The sequence below is a fragment of the Bacillus rossius genome, chromosome 12, assembly GCF_032445375.1.
Source record: "Bacillus rossius redtenbacheri isolate Brsri chromosome 12, Brsri_v3, whole genome shotgun sequence".
Lineage (NCBI taxonomy): Eukaryota > Metazoa > Arthropoda > Insecta > Phasmatodea > Bacillidae > Bacillus > Bacillus rossius.
The window spans coordinates 9,433,316-9,450,900 of NC_086339.1; the positions used below are offsets into that span (position 1 = coordinate 9,433,316).

The window sequence follows — 17,585 nt, forward strand, 5'->3', positions numbered from 1 at the left end:
ATTTTCTAATCGTGATGGAAATCGAAGTCCTCAGGTGTTGGCACATCCTACGTCGGGTGGATATTGCTGTAGACCGGGCCTGATAGAATAAAATGGCCACTGACCACTATGCTTATCATCCTAGCTGAAGTCTTAAGTTATATTTAATTCATGGCGCATATGTTAAGAAACTACAACAAAAATGCTCACATAATTAAAAAAATACATATCTTAGAACAACTGTACTTTAAATTATTAGGTTCGAAAACTATTACTACTAAGGGGTGTATTGAGCATTTTTACATATGTCTGGAGACAGTAGAATTATTGAAAGATATTTAATTAAAAGGTCAGTAAATTTAGCTGGACACAATCAACCTTGGGGAACAAAGAAAAAAATTACAGTTTTATTTTAATATTGACGCCGACTGTTGGTGCTGCTCTGTCCCACAGTTCATTATACTTCATCAATCCCGCCACGAACATATCGACATTGCAGGGAAGTGCAGCGAGAACAACAACTCCAATGTTGATGGGTCGATAGTCGCACGTTTAGTTATCGGGTTTTTATGGGCACTTTAATCTGGGAAATGACTGACAGAAGGTCTAAATATGTGCACATTATTTCTATGGTAATTTTAAACTTGAAAAATACCAGTTAAACCTGAGACTGTCCTTCGCTTGTGGGCTATCCGTTACATGGAGCCAGACTATTTATATATTATAAAATACACTCTGTGAGCTCAACGTATTAAATCTGGCCTGGGCCTCAAAAGGTATTAAGGCATTCGTCAAAACAGTTACACTTAAGGGGTCACACTCACACTTAATGATGCACTTTATTTTGCTAATATTATGATTTAAAAAACTCTTAGGGGAACTAAATAAAATGGTACTCATATATATATGTGCTTAACATATGGCACGAAGCACTTACTTAGTTGCGGACACAATTATTAACTTGACTCGTGTGGATGTAATCTAAGGTACATTCTGCCATCGGGTACTGGGTACTGGCGGGGTGAAGACTGGGCTTTGCTATAATAGGAGTTATGACGATAAAACATATAGTTACCAACGCTGGTTGTTTTCGGTCGGATTTTATTTGATATCTTGGACTTGTAATTCATTTGTGACTTAGTATTGTTATACTTGCACTGCACTATTTGCGTTCGTGTTAACTATCTGGTTACGGACATGCTTCTGTGAGGTAGAGATTTGTCATAATGGCTTGCGCTTAATGATGATAAATAAAAAAAAAACATTATATTCCCCAACATTTATTATCGTCACTTCCATTTAATAATATGTATTCTTTAAACCTATTTCCAAAATGCAAACACTACACTTTACCAAATATTTTGGGTGATGAGCATATTTGAACCTGACTATTAAAAAAAAAGCTCCTTTATGTAGTATTATTAATGAATTAAATTTCATTTTTGGCCGTTTTGGTTTCGTATTCTTATGTATTTTTATATTATATGATTTACTGCCCGAATTTTCACCCATGTCTACCAAATAATTCTAAAATAAAGTATTTTGATGTAAATAATATTATGTGAATATTCAACTATTTTTTCACATCGTTGGCTAAACTTAATAATTTTCTTCGATGATTCGTACATTCATGTGCTATCTCTCTATTCTACGTATATACTTTGAATTTTTTTGTATTCACACGAAATCTGTGGAAAATGGGGAAGATAAGTGTACAAGCCATCAGTTGATGGTTGCGGCTTGGCCCAATTTATTGTAAACATTCTGTGTTTTTTACAGTGACAGTTAAAGATGCTAGTATAATGAAAAATAAACAAGCATGATGGCTTCTCATACAGAAAACAGCAGACGTTCAAACAATCCATGCGTGACATGTGTCAATGCTGTGAAATGGATTCCAGTTTTATTTATTGTTACTATTATTGTATGGTCTTACTACGCTTATGTAATTCAACTTTGTTTTCGTAAGTATTTAAGATTTATTTAAGTATTTGTTAACTTTTTTTTTTTTTTTTTTTTTTGCGGAGTGTCATTATCTTTGGGTCTTAACTACTGAAATTCTTGGTACGTGTGCCACGCCTTATTTATGTTTTTATATTTGGTCACGTGTTATATGTGATGCCGAAATTTTTGTTTACACCTAAAATTTTTTTATTTTATACAATATTTTGAACACATATAAATACCGAATGAAATTGAAGTATTTATTGAGTTATTTTATTTAAAGTTACTTTAATTGAAATGATTCAGATGACTTGCAATATTATGTAAACATTTTTTTCTGTAGAATTTAATTTCAATTTTTTTTATAGAGAATTTCTGACATTTTCTTTACTTACATTCATGTGATATCATTGTCTGTAAAGGTCCTTCTACATTGGGATTTACCTCGGCCATGCAGCTATGTTCTTCTCCCAGCTTTAAAATTATATGGTTTAACATCACATGTGATGTCTTTGCATCCTTGGTAAATATGTAGTTGAGCGGTATTTGCGAAAAAAAATGTTAAAAATCCGAAAATACCTTTATTATATGCCTTCAACTTCCTCTTTTTATTAAAAGCGGCGGAGGTAATAAATTCCAAATACTTTAGGATGTATCGAATTTTTAAATTTCATCATATGTTGTTCAGTGGTATTTGCGAAAAAAAAATGTTAAAAATCCGAAAATATAGAATTTTTAAATTTCATCACAATACCAGTGCATTCATGTGGCTTTCACCATTGTTTCTTGTTTACGAGTTTCTATTTTTTTATTGGATAATGATGTCACGTGATTGTTCGTGATAGGCCAGAATTCAAATGAACCAATATGTGATTATTTAGTTTATTTATTGTTTAAAACAGTGTTTAATTACCGCCTGCAACTTAGATGAGTTTTTATCGTTTCTAATTTTAAAGTCTTATTTGTTATTAGTATATTGTTGCGCAAGTAATAAGTAACAAAAAAAATTAACGTGAGGAGTTACTGTTCATCCTTTGTCCCGGTTTGTTAGGTCAGGTCAATTACATTATAAATACTTTAAAACTAAAGAACAATTGAAATTAATTCATATTATTTTTAATGTACGCTTAGTTTCAAAGTATTTATAATGTAACTGACCTGACCTAATCGACCATTTTCATTAATTAGGCATTCACAAACACAAGGCAATAAAAATTTCGGTGGACGAATGATTACACAGGTCTTGTATAGCAAACTAAGAATGGCGATATCTCCTAAAGTATTTGGAATTTCTGATCTCCGCCGCTTTTAATGAAAAGAGGAAGTTGAAGAGCATACAATAAAAGTATTTTCAAATTTTTAACATTTGTTTCGCAAATACCGTTCAACTACATATTTACCGCATCCTCTCTACAGGCGAGATGGGCAACTTTTATCTTGGAATTGTGTAGGTTGTATGCAGGTGCAATGGAAGATGTATTTTCTAAAAATTGAAGTCATGGTAAATATGTAGTATAGCGGTATTTGCAAAAAAAAATGTTAAAAATCCGAAAATACTTTTATTATATGCTCCTTAACTTCCTATTTTCATTAAACCCGGCGGAGATAAGAAATTCCAAACACTTTAGGAGATATCAAATTTTTTAATTTTCATCACAATACCTGGCGTTCACCATTGTTTCTTGTTTACGAGTATGCCTTTTTTTTTTTCGCGACGTAGGTGAACGACTACATCATTTTCTACTAACGGCAAAGGAATTGTACACTGCTTCCCATGCTGCAATGAAAATTCTTGTCTTACGAATGGCAATTTCCTATTTGGATTCAGTGGCTGGCATTTTGACAGTCATTTTGAAGCTTGGTGTATAGTTTTAGCATTACATGAAATAGGCCTATATCTTACAAGACAATTTTATACTGTTTTTATATTATTTTGATAAGTTTCCTTAGAGAACAATGTGGTCCAATGTCATGTATAGTATTCTTTAAATGATTTGTTCAATGGGAATTTTGATTTAATAAAATTCTTTTGACATACACCATTGCAGATTTTTCCATGATGAACATTGCAAAACTGTAATGGTGTATGTCCAAAGAATTGTATTAAATCATGTATAGCTTTTATGTTAATTGATTATTTTAATTTAATAAATAGTGTTATGAAACACTGTGATCATTTGCAAATAAAATATAATGAACTGACTGACGGGTGCATATCCGGTTTGCATTTGTTGGTTCTCATCATATATAATGGCTGAAATTGAAATTTATCAGTTCATTCGATAAGATACTGCCTGCCGATCTGCAGCAGTGCAGTCTCAAAAGTTATTGTTCCGTATCACGTATCCAAGTTTATTCCTTGATTCTGTATTATTGATTGTGTGATACATGATGCTTGCTGTTTTAATTTGGTACGTCAAAAGATCCTGGACATAATAAATATATTACAATACAAAAAATGTTAAAAATAAAAATAAATTAATTTTTCGATTTTTATTTGATCTTTTAATACGATCAATGTTCATTGTTTCATCATGGTTTTTGTTGTATCCAGGATTTTTCGATGTACTAAATTAAAAAAGCAAGCATTATATATCACAGGATCATCCTATTAGTATCAAGGGATAGATTTGGATACGTGATACAAAACTTTTACCGTCTCAAAAGTAGACCATTTAACCAATCAGATCCTAAATCAAAGTTGGCAGACTGTAGGTGTAGACCATCGGCTGATTGGGCCAGGACTTCCAAATTAGCAAATCAGAATTGAATTTCAGATATTTATTGGAAACTTATTTCTCTCAAGTCAAACCACAGAATATAATGCAGCATTTACACTGGCAGTTATAGCAGGTTCAAAACGCCTTTGAAAATCAAAACTATTTTTTAAGTGCTTCTGTTTCCAATTCAGAATTTTCTGTTAGATGTAATGGAATTCTTGTCACTGCAACTGTAAAAATCCTATAGCTGCAACAGTGTATGTCACTTGCTAATTTGTGTTTTTGTTTTTATTTGCAGTGACAATAAAGAACAATGTGGAGAAAGGTGAGTGTCCATACGCTTAAGTTTTAAGAGGCGTTGTTTAGAATGGCACATCATCATTTTCACGATTGTGGTCTCAAGCCAGAAGCTAAGATGTAGTGAACATGCCAGTGAAAATGTTCCCATTAATATCATTAATGTTTCATACAGGGTTTGTCGCCACCTGATTGGTCCTCGGAGGAGGCAGGGAAACGAGAGTATGAGGGTGAAATGGACAGAACTTAACCACCAAGAGTATTGGGGGTGCCACTTTGTTGGAGGGAAAGGTATTACAGCAGTGTGGGGACACATTGCACAGCACAAGATATTTCAGGCCATTTAGCAGGTTAGGGGTAGTAAAATGGCTCAGTGGGGATTCTCACCACTACGTAGTGTACCTTGGTGTGTAGACTCGTTACTGTGACTGAAACTTTGAAATAAATAGTGTTATGAATGAAAAAAATTGTTTTTTCATGACATGGCTGTGTGTTTCTGCATGTAACCAGCATAACATAGAGCGTAGAGGAAGCATAGGTAGCATCGTAGTGATACTGTCTCATGCTGAACGAATGAGCATTCAACAAATTACAAATCACCATCCCATGTTGAGGGTAGCCCTAGCAGGTTGTTCCACAAAAACAACAAATAAATATAAATAAAATCCCTAAGAGGAACGCACGAGCCAATGGTGGCTGATTTCCGGTGACAGCATGTGTGAGTCTTCTGTCATGCGATCACAGTTAACACGTAGAAGTCACAATGACTCGGTACATTAGTGATGGTGAATTAAACAAAGGAAACCAAAGAAGGAATACGTTAAGATGCGCCCCACATGTGACAAATGTCTGGGTTAGCTTAGTGTATGTCAGCAAATATTAAACCACCATTGAGCTAAACTGTTATGTAGGTTGTGTGCTGTCAGCCTTGGGAAAGAAATGAAAGTATTCAAAATAACTTACTTGAAAATGTTGGATTACAGGTGATAAATGACAGGGTGTCTACATTCTGGAAAGTTAGGGAAGTTAAAATTGGTCAGGTATAGTCAGGGAATTTACTTTAAAATCTAGAATAAAGTCTTGGAAATTCCTCTAGTTCAGAAATTTGTACAATAAGTAAATTATTTAAAAAAAAAATGTTTTTATTTAAATTTATAATTTTGGTCCTGGAAAGTCATTGAAAAGTCAGGAAAATTTTTCTACAGATATGTGTGGACCCATGGGTTGTGCAATCACATTTGGGCCTAAAGCTCCCAGAAGAAGAAGCCTTTGTTAAACTTTATCTCTTTTGTCCACTAGTTGTAATTATTTTTCATCTAATTTTTATTTTGTTTTACAAATTCGTAATTGTAAATTAGTTGATTAATGCAAGAGTCAGGTTTTTTATGGGATTTTTTATGACAGTATAAAGAGTGTTACATCCATTTACAACATATTGGCACAAAACAATAAATTTTAAATGAGATATATGACTATATTTATAAAGAATTAATATAAAAATAAACATTGTTTAGTTTCTCTGTAATAGTCACCGTTGTAAATAAGAGGCATTTTTTTTAAGCAAGTACCATTTTTAAATTTAAAAAATAAATGTTGACTTTTCTTAACAATTTTAATTTTACATGAAAGCCTGTACCTTAATCTACTTTTCTATATAATTTCCATCAATATTCACACTTATCGTATTGTACAACCAGCTTTCGAATCACAAATTCACAGAAGTCTGCCGCCTGGTTTAACAACTGAACAATTCATCAAGAACATCCGTGCGGCCATCTAACTCTTTTTCCCTACCATTCCATCGAATATAATGTTTTCTCCACACACTTCATTGATGTGACAATGACTTTCAGTTGCAGTCCCGTCTTTAGCACTAAGAAAACAAATAACAGAGCGTATTTCACAGTCAGGGGGATTCTAATTTGGTGGAGGTATTTTAAATACTCACAAACGAACGTGAACACGGTCAAATGTTTCAGTATTGGCGTCTGTGGCTTGCCAACAGATGTAGGTATACAGCCTGCATATGCGGAATGCCGACCGCAGCGCTGCAGTGGCCGAATTTCGAAACACCCCTCGTACCTGCCTGATGAAGTTGAGACGACATGTCCCCATTCAGGGTTCAATGCCCGGCTGAATCATCTTGTTTGGCAACTGCGCAGCTGTCTGGATCTGAGCGAGTGTTCCTTACTTGCAGTGTTCTTCCTGCTGGGCTACCACGCGCTGTTCTTCGTGTTCTGCTGGGCGTACTGGCAGACCATCTTCACCGAGATCGGCAGGGTGCCTCCGCAGGTAACTGTGTGATTGCTTGTAAAACAACCGTAGCTTACTCTACACTAACCAATCAGGTAACGGTGTGATTGATTGTAACACAACCGTAGCTCACTTTACACTAACCAATCAGGTAACTGTGTGATTGATTGTAACACAACCGTAGCTCACTCTACACTAACCAATCAGGTAACTGTGTGATTGATTGTAACACAACCGTAGCTCACTCTACACTAACCAATCAGGTAACTGTGTGATTGATTGTAACACACAACTGTAGCTCTCTCTACACTAACCAATCAGGTAACTGTGTGATTGATTGTAACACAACCGTAGCTCACTCTACACTAACCAATCAGGTAACTATGTGATTGATTGTAACACAACCGTAGCTCACTCTACACTAACCAATCAGGTAACTGTGTGATTGCTTGTAAAACAACCGTAGCTCACTCTACACTAACCAATCAGGTAACTGTGTGATTGCTTGTAAAACAACCGTAGCTCACTCTACACTAACCAATCAGGTAACTGTGTGATTGATTGTGACACAACCATAGCTCACTCTACACTAACCAATCAGGTAACTGTGTGATTGCTTGTAAAACAACCGTAGCGTGATTGATTGTAACACAACCATAGCTTACTTTACACTAACCAATCAGGTAACTGTGTGATTGATTTTGACACAACCGTAGCTCACACTACACTAACCAATCAGGTAAGTGTGATTGATTGTAACACAACTGTAGCTCACTCTACACTAACCAATCAGGCTAACGTACACACATTTGTTACATATTTTTTATAATGTTCTGCACATTTTTTTGCAAACAATCAAATATGGTGATATAAATTTGTTTAAAATCACTCGCAGAAACATGAAATAATTTAGGCAAAGTATTTGAAGATGTGTACTATCTCTGTAATGGCAAGTCCAGCATTTCACCACTGCTCTGCGTTGCCCAGTGTAACTTCAAATGAGATGTGATGCATTTCGTGGCTTGCCACCAACAGCCACAGGGCAGGGATTGGTTGTGAAGGTTTGTGTGGCAAGGTTGCGTGCTGACGGGGCGTGTGCTCCAGTTCAAGGTGCCGAGGGCAGAGCTGGAGAAGCTGGAGCAGGCGGAGAGCGAGGAGACGCAGCGCGAGATCCTGGAGCGGTTCGCCCAGAACCTGCCTGTCACCAACCGCACCATCACCCAGGGTACACACTGCAGTTCTGTTGTTCAGACGTGGCAGGGTGCTAGAGTACATTGGGAGTGCTTGTGAAACTTTTTTTTTGTGTATGGATGGATTCAGAAATTAGGTTGTTGAATGAAATTACAAAAAGGTACGTACCGACAATGCTGCTAAGCATTGCAGATTTGCCGTGATTATTACTGATTTGGACGTCGAGTTAGGGAATCGTGTAGTGTTTTATTTATTACCGAAGCGAAGAAGCTTAATGACACGTCTCAAAAATTGTGTGTACGGTAAATCTTGCTCTAGTAGCTCATATAGCTCATGTAATGAGAAGGTGAACTCTTTTTCAAGTATTTAACATAAATATAAATCCTAAATTTTTTTTAAAAGTTCTTGAAAAAGGATCTTTGAAAAACTCTGAAGATGTATGTACACTCTTTATGAGAGACCACTCTTCCTATGAGGTAACTGACTTGGAAATGGCACTTCGAAACTCTGTAGTACGCACGTGTTATTCTGTGGTTTTATATTATCTTTTCTGAACTGGGTCTATTTAATTTTTTCTTCATTGATGTACATGCCAATGGTGATGATAATGGTGTGCATTTTTTTGGATATGGAAAAATTTGTAAATCTAAGAGGTGATGTTAACAGAATAAACAATTGTAATTAATTAAGCTGAGTCCATTAATGAGTATATCAAACAGGAGTATGTTGTCCAAACATTTTGTAAAGTTAATCCAATGTGAATTTTTAAATTTTTTTTACAGATTTTTGCATTGTTGCATTAAAAATATTCTGTTAAAAAAGTAAGAATTAATGAAAAAATATAGCATTCACATACTGTATCTGTGTTTAGAAGAATAGTTTTCTGAAACTAGTCAGAAATGTGTACCGTACCATTGGTTTTGCAAATGTATCAAAAGGAGGATGCGGAAGTATTTTAGGAGTGATTCTGAGCAGTAGTAGTAAGATGGAAATCATATTTGCTGTGAAACTTAGCGATATCAGTGGTACTGTAAAAAAAAAAATTTCACATGCTAAATTTGGGCAAGAAAATTTTTTTTAAACTTGTGGTGTGTTTAAGACTTTGAGTTTAAAGTTAATATTTATGGGATCAACGTGTTTGTTTTTTAGTGGTTTTGCGTAAATAATTTGTGTGTTGTACTTGTAGGTACTGAAGTAGGTAGTATTAGTAAGGGGTCGTCCATTAATCACGTGATGTTTTTTTTAGCAAATTTTTAACCCCCCTCCCCCCTAGTGATTTGTGGTGAGGTTTCAGACAAACCACCCCCCCCCCCCCTCCCCACCCAATAAATCACATGTATTTTTTTGGTACAAAATATTTTTAAAAATTTCAGAATATTATCTTTAAATATAGGTATAATCTAATTTAATTCTGTAAAATTAAGCACAGTGATAAAAATGTCCAGACACACATTAAGGTTGCAGGTTTATTCTCACAGGCATAAAAATAATTTATATGTGATTTACGCATGTATTCGACGCCAAAATCACAGTCATACTGGCGACTGGCAAGCCGAGCCGGGTGGTTCATGTTGTGGCGGGCGGGGATATTGTTGCCTGGCTATGGGGCGAGTCAAGGTCGCGCGTCGCTGCTTTTCGGTTTAGTAGAAATCCTGTGAAAAAATAAATACACGTGATATCTCTCTACACCCCCCTCCCCCCTTGTGATATTTCGTGATTTTTCTCGACCCCCCCCCCCCCCCCCCCTTTCGAGCCTCACGTGATTAATGGACGATCCCCAAGCCAGTAGACCATGTGCGGTGGTAGGACTGTGCCCTGACGGGAGGCGGGGGCTGTGCCTGGCAGGGGTGCGCTACTGCGACAAGTGCCAGCACGTGAAGCCGGACCGCGCCCACCACTGCAGCGTGTGCGGGGAGTGCGTGCTCAAGATGGACCACCACTGCCCCTGGGTCAACAACTGCGTCGCCTTCAGCAACTACAAGTTCTTCATCCTGTTCCTTGGCTACGCGCTGATCTACTGCGTCTTCATCGCTGCCACCAGCCTGCCCTACTTCGTCAGCTTCTGGAAGGTAAGGGTGAGTTGCCGACCGGCTTTGCTCGCTCGAAACGTGCGTGGCCCTTTTCCTCGTGCATGCCCGCTCGACAGGCGCGAGTCTGTAGCCTAGCTGTGTCCGTGCAACGTCTGTATCCTTCACTGCACGCATCATCGAAATCTCTCTCTCATATGCTTTTGTACGTAGACAAATTTTTTTTTTTAGATCTTGTAAGTTGTTCCATTCATTGTCTGCGTGTGTAAAGCAAAAGTGTCTGTCTGTGTCACGAGCAGTAACGAGCAGCGCTATCTATTGCTTCAATTTTGATTGGTGTTCTCTCGTGATGCCCATGCTCATTTAGCTTATTTATCCAGCTTGACTCAATTCATCGACAAGTTGGTTTCAGGACATTCTCGACTCATTGTAATTTTGGAGTGTGTGATAATGTGCTGTGACATCGTAACTGTATTTTCAGTCAGTTACTACTAAGGTTTAATGTGTCCTGTTGCTTGAACTTGAACTGTGCCTAAATAACATAAAACATAATTAAATATAATGCTTAGTTTCCTTACATTTGGAAAAATTACATGCTTTACTTAGTTCATTTGAGTTTTTTATTTAGTTAATTATTAATTTATTTCATTTTTTTTTTAAAGGCCAGCTTTATTTTAATTTTCAATCATGAGTGGAGCACAATATTGTAACATGAACGAAACAGTTCCACCTGTGTCACATGTGGAATTGTCAGGAAAGTATTAAACTTGTGTAATTAGGACTGAAAATTTAGCGGATAACCTTCCAATGCTTTTCTTGATAAGCATGCGATAGATCACATTTCAGCCGTCTTGGTCTAGAGGGTCCTGAGTCAATCCCGAATCCAGACTGAACAAAGGCCCAAATTACGTGAAACTTAATCAAGAATATCCACAAAATCAGCAGCCAATGAACTGGTGATATCAGTTTGAGTAACCAACATGGAACTTTAATCACTGCTCGGCTGCCAAATCATGCAGTTGTCTACTAGACTAGTAGTATGCTGCTCTGGGGTGAAGTTGTAAGGGATCACCAAACATTGGCAGAAGACAGAAGGAAACAGTGCAAAATTTCCCACTAGATAAACATGATAAACTAAAACTTTTAAAAATTTTGAACTGATTTAATTCAAGTTATTTATTTTATTTCATATTTCAAACTTGAGACACTGGTATTTTGCATTTATTTATATAAGTTTTTTTTTAAAGTTTTTTTTAATTGCAATGGGGAAGATTAAATTAAAAATTTTTTTGGGTATACACATACCATTGTGGGTAACTCTGTACATCATAGAGAAACTTCAATAAAGGAGGAAAAAGATGAATACTAGGGATGTGCGGGTACCCGATAAATTCAACTTCGATTCGATTCCTCAACTATTTGAACCCGGAACCGAAACTAAAATTTGGAATCGAAAAATTTGGGCAAATATTTCAAAAGTAAAAAAAATTCGAAGAAAGAAATGACGGTTACCGTTTAACTGATTGCTAGACATAAATTTATTCGTCAATTATCATTAATGTAACTCGTAAAAATGCCGCGCACTTTCACTCAAGCAAATTTCATAACGTTATTATGAAATATAGGTTAGGCCGAACATTAAATTTTTTTCAAAGATCGTGTATGATATATTTACACGTTCAGAACCACTACCTACCTGTTTAAGCTTGCAAAGATAAATACCTTACAAAAACTGCTTGTTTATGAAATAGTTTAACAATCTGCTCAAACATTTTTATTTCTGCCTACTTACAGCATATTACTCATGACCATTTCTCACGTTGCACGGGAAAAAAAATTGTTGGTTTATTTGTTTTGAAAAATAGATAACACGTATTAAAAATGAATTTTACAACCATCAACGCACAATTTTCTGTTAACAGTTAAAATATTTCCTTGTTCAACCATACATTTACAAAGATCGCCATTCTGTGATAGTCTTCTGTTAACAGAATAACCAACATTCACGACATGAAAATATTTTAGCGGTGCCATACGTGTTTACAGTTATGTCACCATTTATTATAGATCGCGCGTGCCGACACAAAGGAATCGAAACACTGAATCGTAACATTATGTCAGTATCAAAGTAGGTACTGTTTATGCTTTTGCCTTTTACAAAACTTAATTAAAGCTGATCATCGTTGTGTGTTTTAACTTCGTGAAGTTAATAAATTAATAATATTTACGTATTTTTTCCGTTTTTAGGGGAACAGATCTTGTTGAAAAAAACGAAGAAATATATGTTACTTATTGGTTTTAATTTAAATAAACCTACTGGCTAGGCCATGCTGCGTACGTCATATGTGCAAATGTAGGTTAAGTAATAAATTATACTTCTGTGCGCAGCACGCATCACACTATCTCGGTGACTCTAGTGAGGCAGCTGACTTTACCGTTGGTAACATTTGACATCTTTAGAACAGTGGTGAAGTAATTAAATAAGTAATGGATGAAAATTGTGGCAAGTTTAAGGGCCGCAGTCATCTTTGGAAATTTTATGACAAAATATCAGAAAGCCATTCCAAATGTAAAACTTGTGGAACTAAACTCAAACAGGTACATGGTAGCACTTCTAGCATGGCGAAGCACTTAACATTACACAAGAGTGTATATGCAGAGTACTTACAACTACAGAAAGAATTAACTCATGCACCTTCCACATCATGTAACAAAGTACAACTCACTCTGTCAGCTTCGTTTAGTAGCCAAGAAAAGTATGGTAGAGACCATCCAAAAGCTATTGCCATAACCAATGCCATTGGCAAAATGATTGCTGTGGATCTACAGCCATACAGTATGGTTCAAGATAAAGGCTTCAAAGACTTGATGGTGCTAGTTGAACCCAAGTACTCCGTACCAGACCGAACAACATTCTCTAGGCGTGTAGTGCCAGAGCTGTACAATGGTCTGGTAGAAAAAATTCACACGAAAATCAATAATGACTTCAAAGCAGGCGTCAATTCGGTGGCATTTACAACAGATATGTGGACGTCATGCAGTAATGACAGCTATTTATCATTAACATGTCATTATGTGGACACAGATTTCATTCCTGTTCATCACATGCTGGGGAATGTTCTTTTCACCGGAGAACATAGTGGGGAAGCAATTGCCAATACTCTGCTTAGACTAAATGCAAAGTGGGAAATTCCAAACACTATACCTATTTACATAGTTTCAGATTCTGCTAGAAACATGAAATCTGCAGCTGCTAAAACCAGTTGGCATTCATTTAGCTGTTTAGGGCACACTTTGCAGCTAGCCATAAATGATGCCAAAAAGGAAACTCCTGGGATTGAGGCGCTGTGCAAAAAAAGTCGTGCTATAGTGGGGCACTACAAACGTAGCTCCCAAGCTCGTCAGCGTCTTCATGAATTACAAAAGAAGATGGGAAAACCAGAACATGAATTGATCCAGGATGTAGACACCCGATGGAACAGTGAGTTTGCTATGTTGAAACGACTTGTTGAACAAAAAGAGCCTATTGCTGCAGAATTAGCTTCTTCTGATGGCGTTGACAATTTAACTGCCAATGAATGGAAACTCGCAGAAGGGGCAGTCAGAATTTTAGAGCCAATAAATGAAGCAACTAAAGAATTTAGTAGACAAGACTACCCCACAATTTCTCTAGTTATACCAGTTATTGATGGGATAAAAAACATGTTAGATACATTTGTGTGCAAAGCAGAACCAGGCGAAGGCATAATTTTCGGACGAAATTTGTTGAAGGCTGTATTCTCAAGATTTCCTGATTACAAATCAAAAGATGAATATGTTGCTGCAATGCTTGTTGATCCTAGATTTAAATCAGTACTTTTGAAGGATCATGAGAAAAAGAAAGGTGTAAGTATTTTAAAAACATTAATTTCCAAAGACTGTGCTGATAGCAGCCATTCTAAAGCACAAAGAGTTGAAAGCCAAGCTGAAACCTCAGGGTCTAATTTAAGTGTTTGGAGTTGCTTTGAAGAACAGTCTGCAAAGTTGGATGCATCATGTTCAAATACTCTGATAGATATGGTGGAAAAAGACATCCTTTTGTACTTAAATGAACCCATTCAGAAACGTACTACGAATCCATATCAGTGGTGGCAAGAAAACCAAGTTCGCCACAGATATGTTTCTGATGCTGCGAGAACACTATTGTGTATTCCTGCAACATCTGTTCCAAGTGAACGCCTGTTTTCCTCGGCAGGAAATATCGTAACAGCACGGAGAGAGAATCTGTCTCCTGAAAGTGTAGAACAGTTAACCTTCTTACATCAGAACCTGTAGGCCTAATCGTGAAATAATGTAGTGTTCAAAGCATTTCTAATCGGGACCCAGTTATCAAATGAAAAGTGTTTATTAGTTAGCTATTATTTAATGCTGCATTGTGTTGTATAGTGTAAATATTATCATCCAGTTATGTACCTGTTATAACATAAGGCAGGTCTCAGGTCCCCAACAGTGTTAAAATGAACTTATTAGTTACATAGGTACTATGCCAGAATTGTCTTTCTTATTCATTTAAGTTAAATACATATGGTTCAAAATAAATGCATTTTTTTAGTTATTCCTACCAGACTAATGACTATGTAGATAAAGTTACCCAAAGAATCGAAATCGGAATCGAATTTCAACTCTTGTGGTGAGAATCGAATCGGAATCGAATCGAACTGAAAATCATGGAATCGCACAACCCTAATGAATACGCAATCACACAGAAAATAAGCCAAAATCAAGCCAATGTCAAAATTTGAATGTATAGACAGTAAAGAGAATTGTGTCGAAGGAATTAGAAAAAAATATTACAGCACACGTGAACACCGTGGGCTAATGACAATAAGACTTTAGTGACAGGAACAGTAAATACAGACAACACCTGGCCTTGGACAACATGTTCTTGTTTCAACTATCTCGCCTTTAGCCCACTGTGTTGGTCTGTGCTGTGATATTTTTTTCTGACCTATTTCTTCCATAAAATTCTCTGTGTGGTCTGTGTATTTAACTTCTGACATTGGCTGATTTTGGCTTGTTTCTGTATACTTGCATATTCATATTTTTTGTCTGTTATTGAGGTTTCTCTATGAAATACCGTGTAACCAGCAATGTCATATGTCCTAAAAAATATTTTAAATAATAATATTTGTGTTATTTTAATATTTTCAATCCTTTTTTTTTTTTTCATTTACAGTGGTGTGTTGTGATGTTTCTTAAAAAAAATAATAATAATTTAATAATGAGCTGCAATCATTATTTCATCTAAGATGCAGTTCTCTGGCAGAAGTGGAGTGAGCGCGAAGCGACCGTGTTGCGTGTGTCGCAGAACGAGCTGGAGGGCATGGGCAAGTTCCACATCCTGTTCCTGTTCTTCGTGGCGGTGATGTTCGGGGTGAGCCTCATGTCGCTGTTCTGCTACCACTGCTACCTGGTGCTGCGTAACCGCTCCACGCTCGGTGAGTCACTCCCACTTTCCCCCCCTCTCCGGGCACGTTGGTCCAGCGGACTTGTTTCTCTTTTTGAAATTCCAATTTGAATACTTATTCACTTGACTATAACGCTGTGATTTTTTACCAAAACTGTGAGGAATGTTTTGGCCGGGAGGGGGGAAGGGGTCACATTATAATCACAAAACTCGTATCTTGCTATTGCAACTCGGTTGAAGAACTGCAGGCTCTCTGCCTCTCGAATGTGTCATCTTTTGCCATTCAAGTCATGGGCTGCCTCAATCTCTGCACAGGCGTGACAGACGAGAGATGCAGAATGGGTGTGAATGAAGTTTGTCACTTGGGTTCTTTCTGCTTCTCTTCTTTGCTGTGGCTTCGCTGTGGCCCGGATGACCACCGTATATCACCACGTTCTTTGCTTCCTGACCAGCCACTGCTTTTGAATTACAATCATGGAACACACATTTTTTTCTTCTTCTGATTGCAGCTTGGTGTTTTAAAAGAGACTTTGTAAATCACTCTACTAATAAAAGAGCCACCAGAAAAAAGTTTTAGTAAATATGGAGAAAATTATCTAATTGAAATAATTTAAAGTGTGAAGGACTTGAATTGCGACTTCCACTCCATAAAGTCTTTTTCAAAAACTCGCAAAATTTTGGGTCGCATTATATTCAGAGTCGCATTATTTTCTGGTAAGCATGGTGTATTGGTATTGCCATGGGCAACCTTTGGTATGGTAACTAACTGCTTCATATTATTACATGTGTATGTCACAGACTATATGATAAAACTAATAAAAATTGTCAAACCACGCAACTCTATATTTTTATTTTGAGTCATAAAAAAAATGGAGTTTAGATATCATTCAACTGGGTTTTAATAGGGAAAATAACTTAACCATTGACCCGTGGGTCTGATAAATGGCTGCCGACCTTGGTACGAGTGCGTGCGTGTTGCAGAGGCGTTCCGCGCGCCCATCTTCCGGTCTGGGCAGGACAAGGATGGCTTCAGCCTGGGCAAGTACAACAACTTCCTGGAGGTGTTCGGAGACGACAGGCTGCGCTGGTTCCTTCCCGTCTTCACCAGGTGAGTCCGGGAATTCCCCCGGCTGCATGCGTAGGTGAGTCGGACTCCACCCACCGTGTTGATTCTTTTTTTTGCTGAGTGCAGATTTTTTTATGCAGAAACATTTCAGGAATGGGACTGTATAAACTTTTTTGAATTTGTTACTCAGTCGTGAAAACTCAGAAAATTAACTTTTAAAAAGTGACTAGACACAATTAGTGGGGACAAAATTATACATGGTGAACTGTGATAAAACCGTAAAGCATGTCTATTGAATGCAAGTTAGTACCACATAGCACCGAAATTAAACTTAAATCATAAAATTAATTAGCATTTGAGTAATCTCTTACTTAAATTCGCAGTAATATAAATTATAATATTTTTGATCAGGCCTGACGATTTTACAGATTTTTTCCGTTTTCACAGTTTTGAAGCCCTCAAACGGATTCCCGGATTTTACTAAAACATTGCGGATTTTTACACATGCAATTTCTGTCTTACCTGCACCTACATACTTAGTCAATTGTAAAACAAATATTGTAAATGGCAAAGAAACGGCATAGTTTTTCTTTTGTTTATGTGCGTTTCTGAACAAAACCTTACCATAGACACAGGATGGTAACTACTTTGAATAAGGCGTG

The 17,585-nt window shown here is 36.8% G+C and overlaps 1 protein-coding gene across 7 annotated transcripts in view; it reads left to right on the forward strand.

Moving 5' to 3' along the window:
- Window positions 1–1,580: 1,580 nt before the first annotated feature.
- The window catches only part of LOC134537489 (palmitoyltransferase ZDHHC15B), a 46,052-nt gene continuing 30,047 nt past the window's right edge, over window positions 1,581–17,585 (forward strand). For 4 of the 7 annotated variants that reach the window (XM_063377974.1, XM_063377977.1, XM_063377976.1 and 1 more), the window contains exons 1-7: window positions 1,599–1,943; window positions 4,942–4,968; window positions 7,138–7,232; window positions 8,298–8,418; window positions 10,230–10,459; window positions 15,759–15,888; window positions 16,839–16,965. In XM_063377974.1, the coding sequence (XP_063234044.1) occupies window positions 1,799–1,943; window positions 4,942–4,968; window positions 7,138–7,232; window positions 8,298–8,418; window positions 10,230–10,459; window positions 15,759–15,888; window positions 16,839–16,965 (875 nt within the window). In that variant the 5' untranslated portion in view covers window positions 1,599–1,798. Of the gene's footprint in view, window positions 1,944–4,941; window positions 4,969–7,137; window positions 7,233–8,297; window positions 8,419–10,229; window positions 10,460–15,758; window positions 15,889–16,838; window positions 16,966–17,585 lie in introns of all 7 variants that reach the window. The other 3 variants (XM_063377975.1, XM_063377979.1, XM_063377978.1) reach the window with 2 other exon arrangements.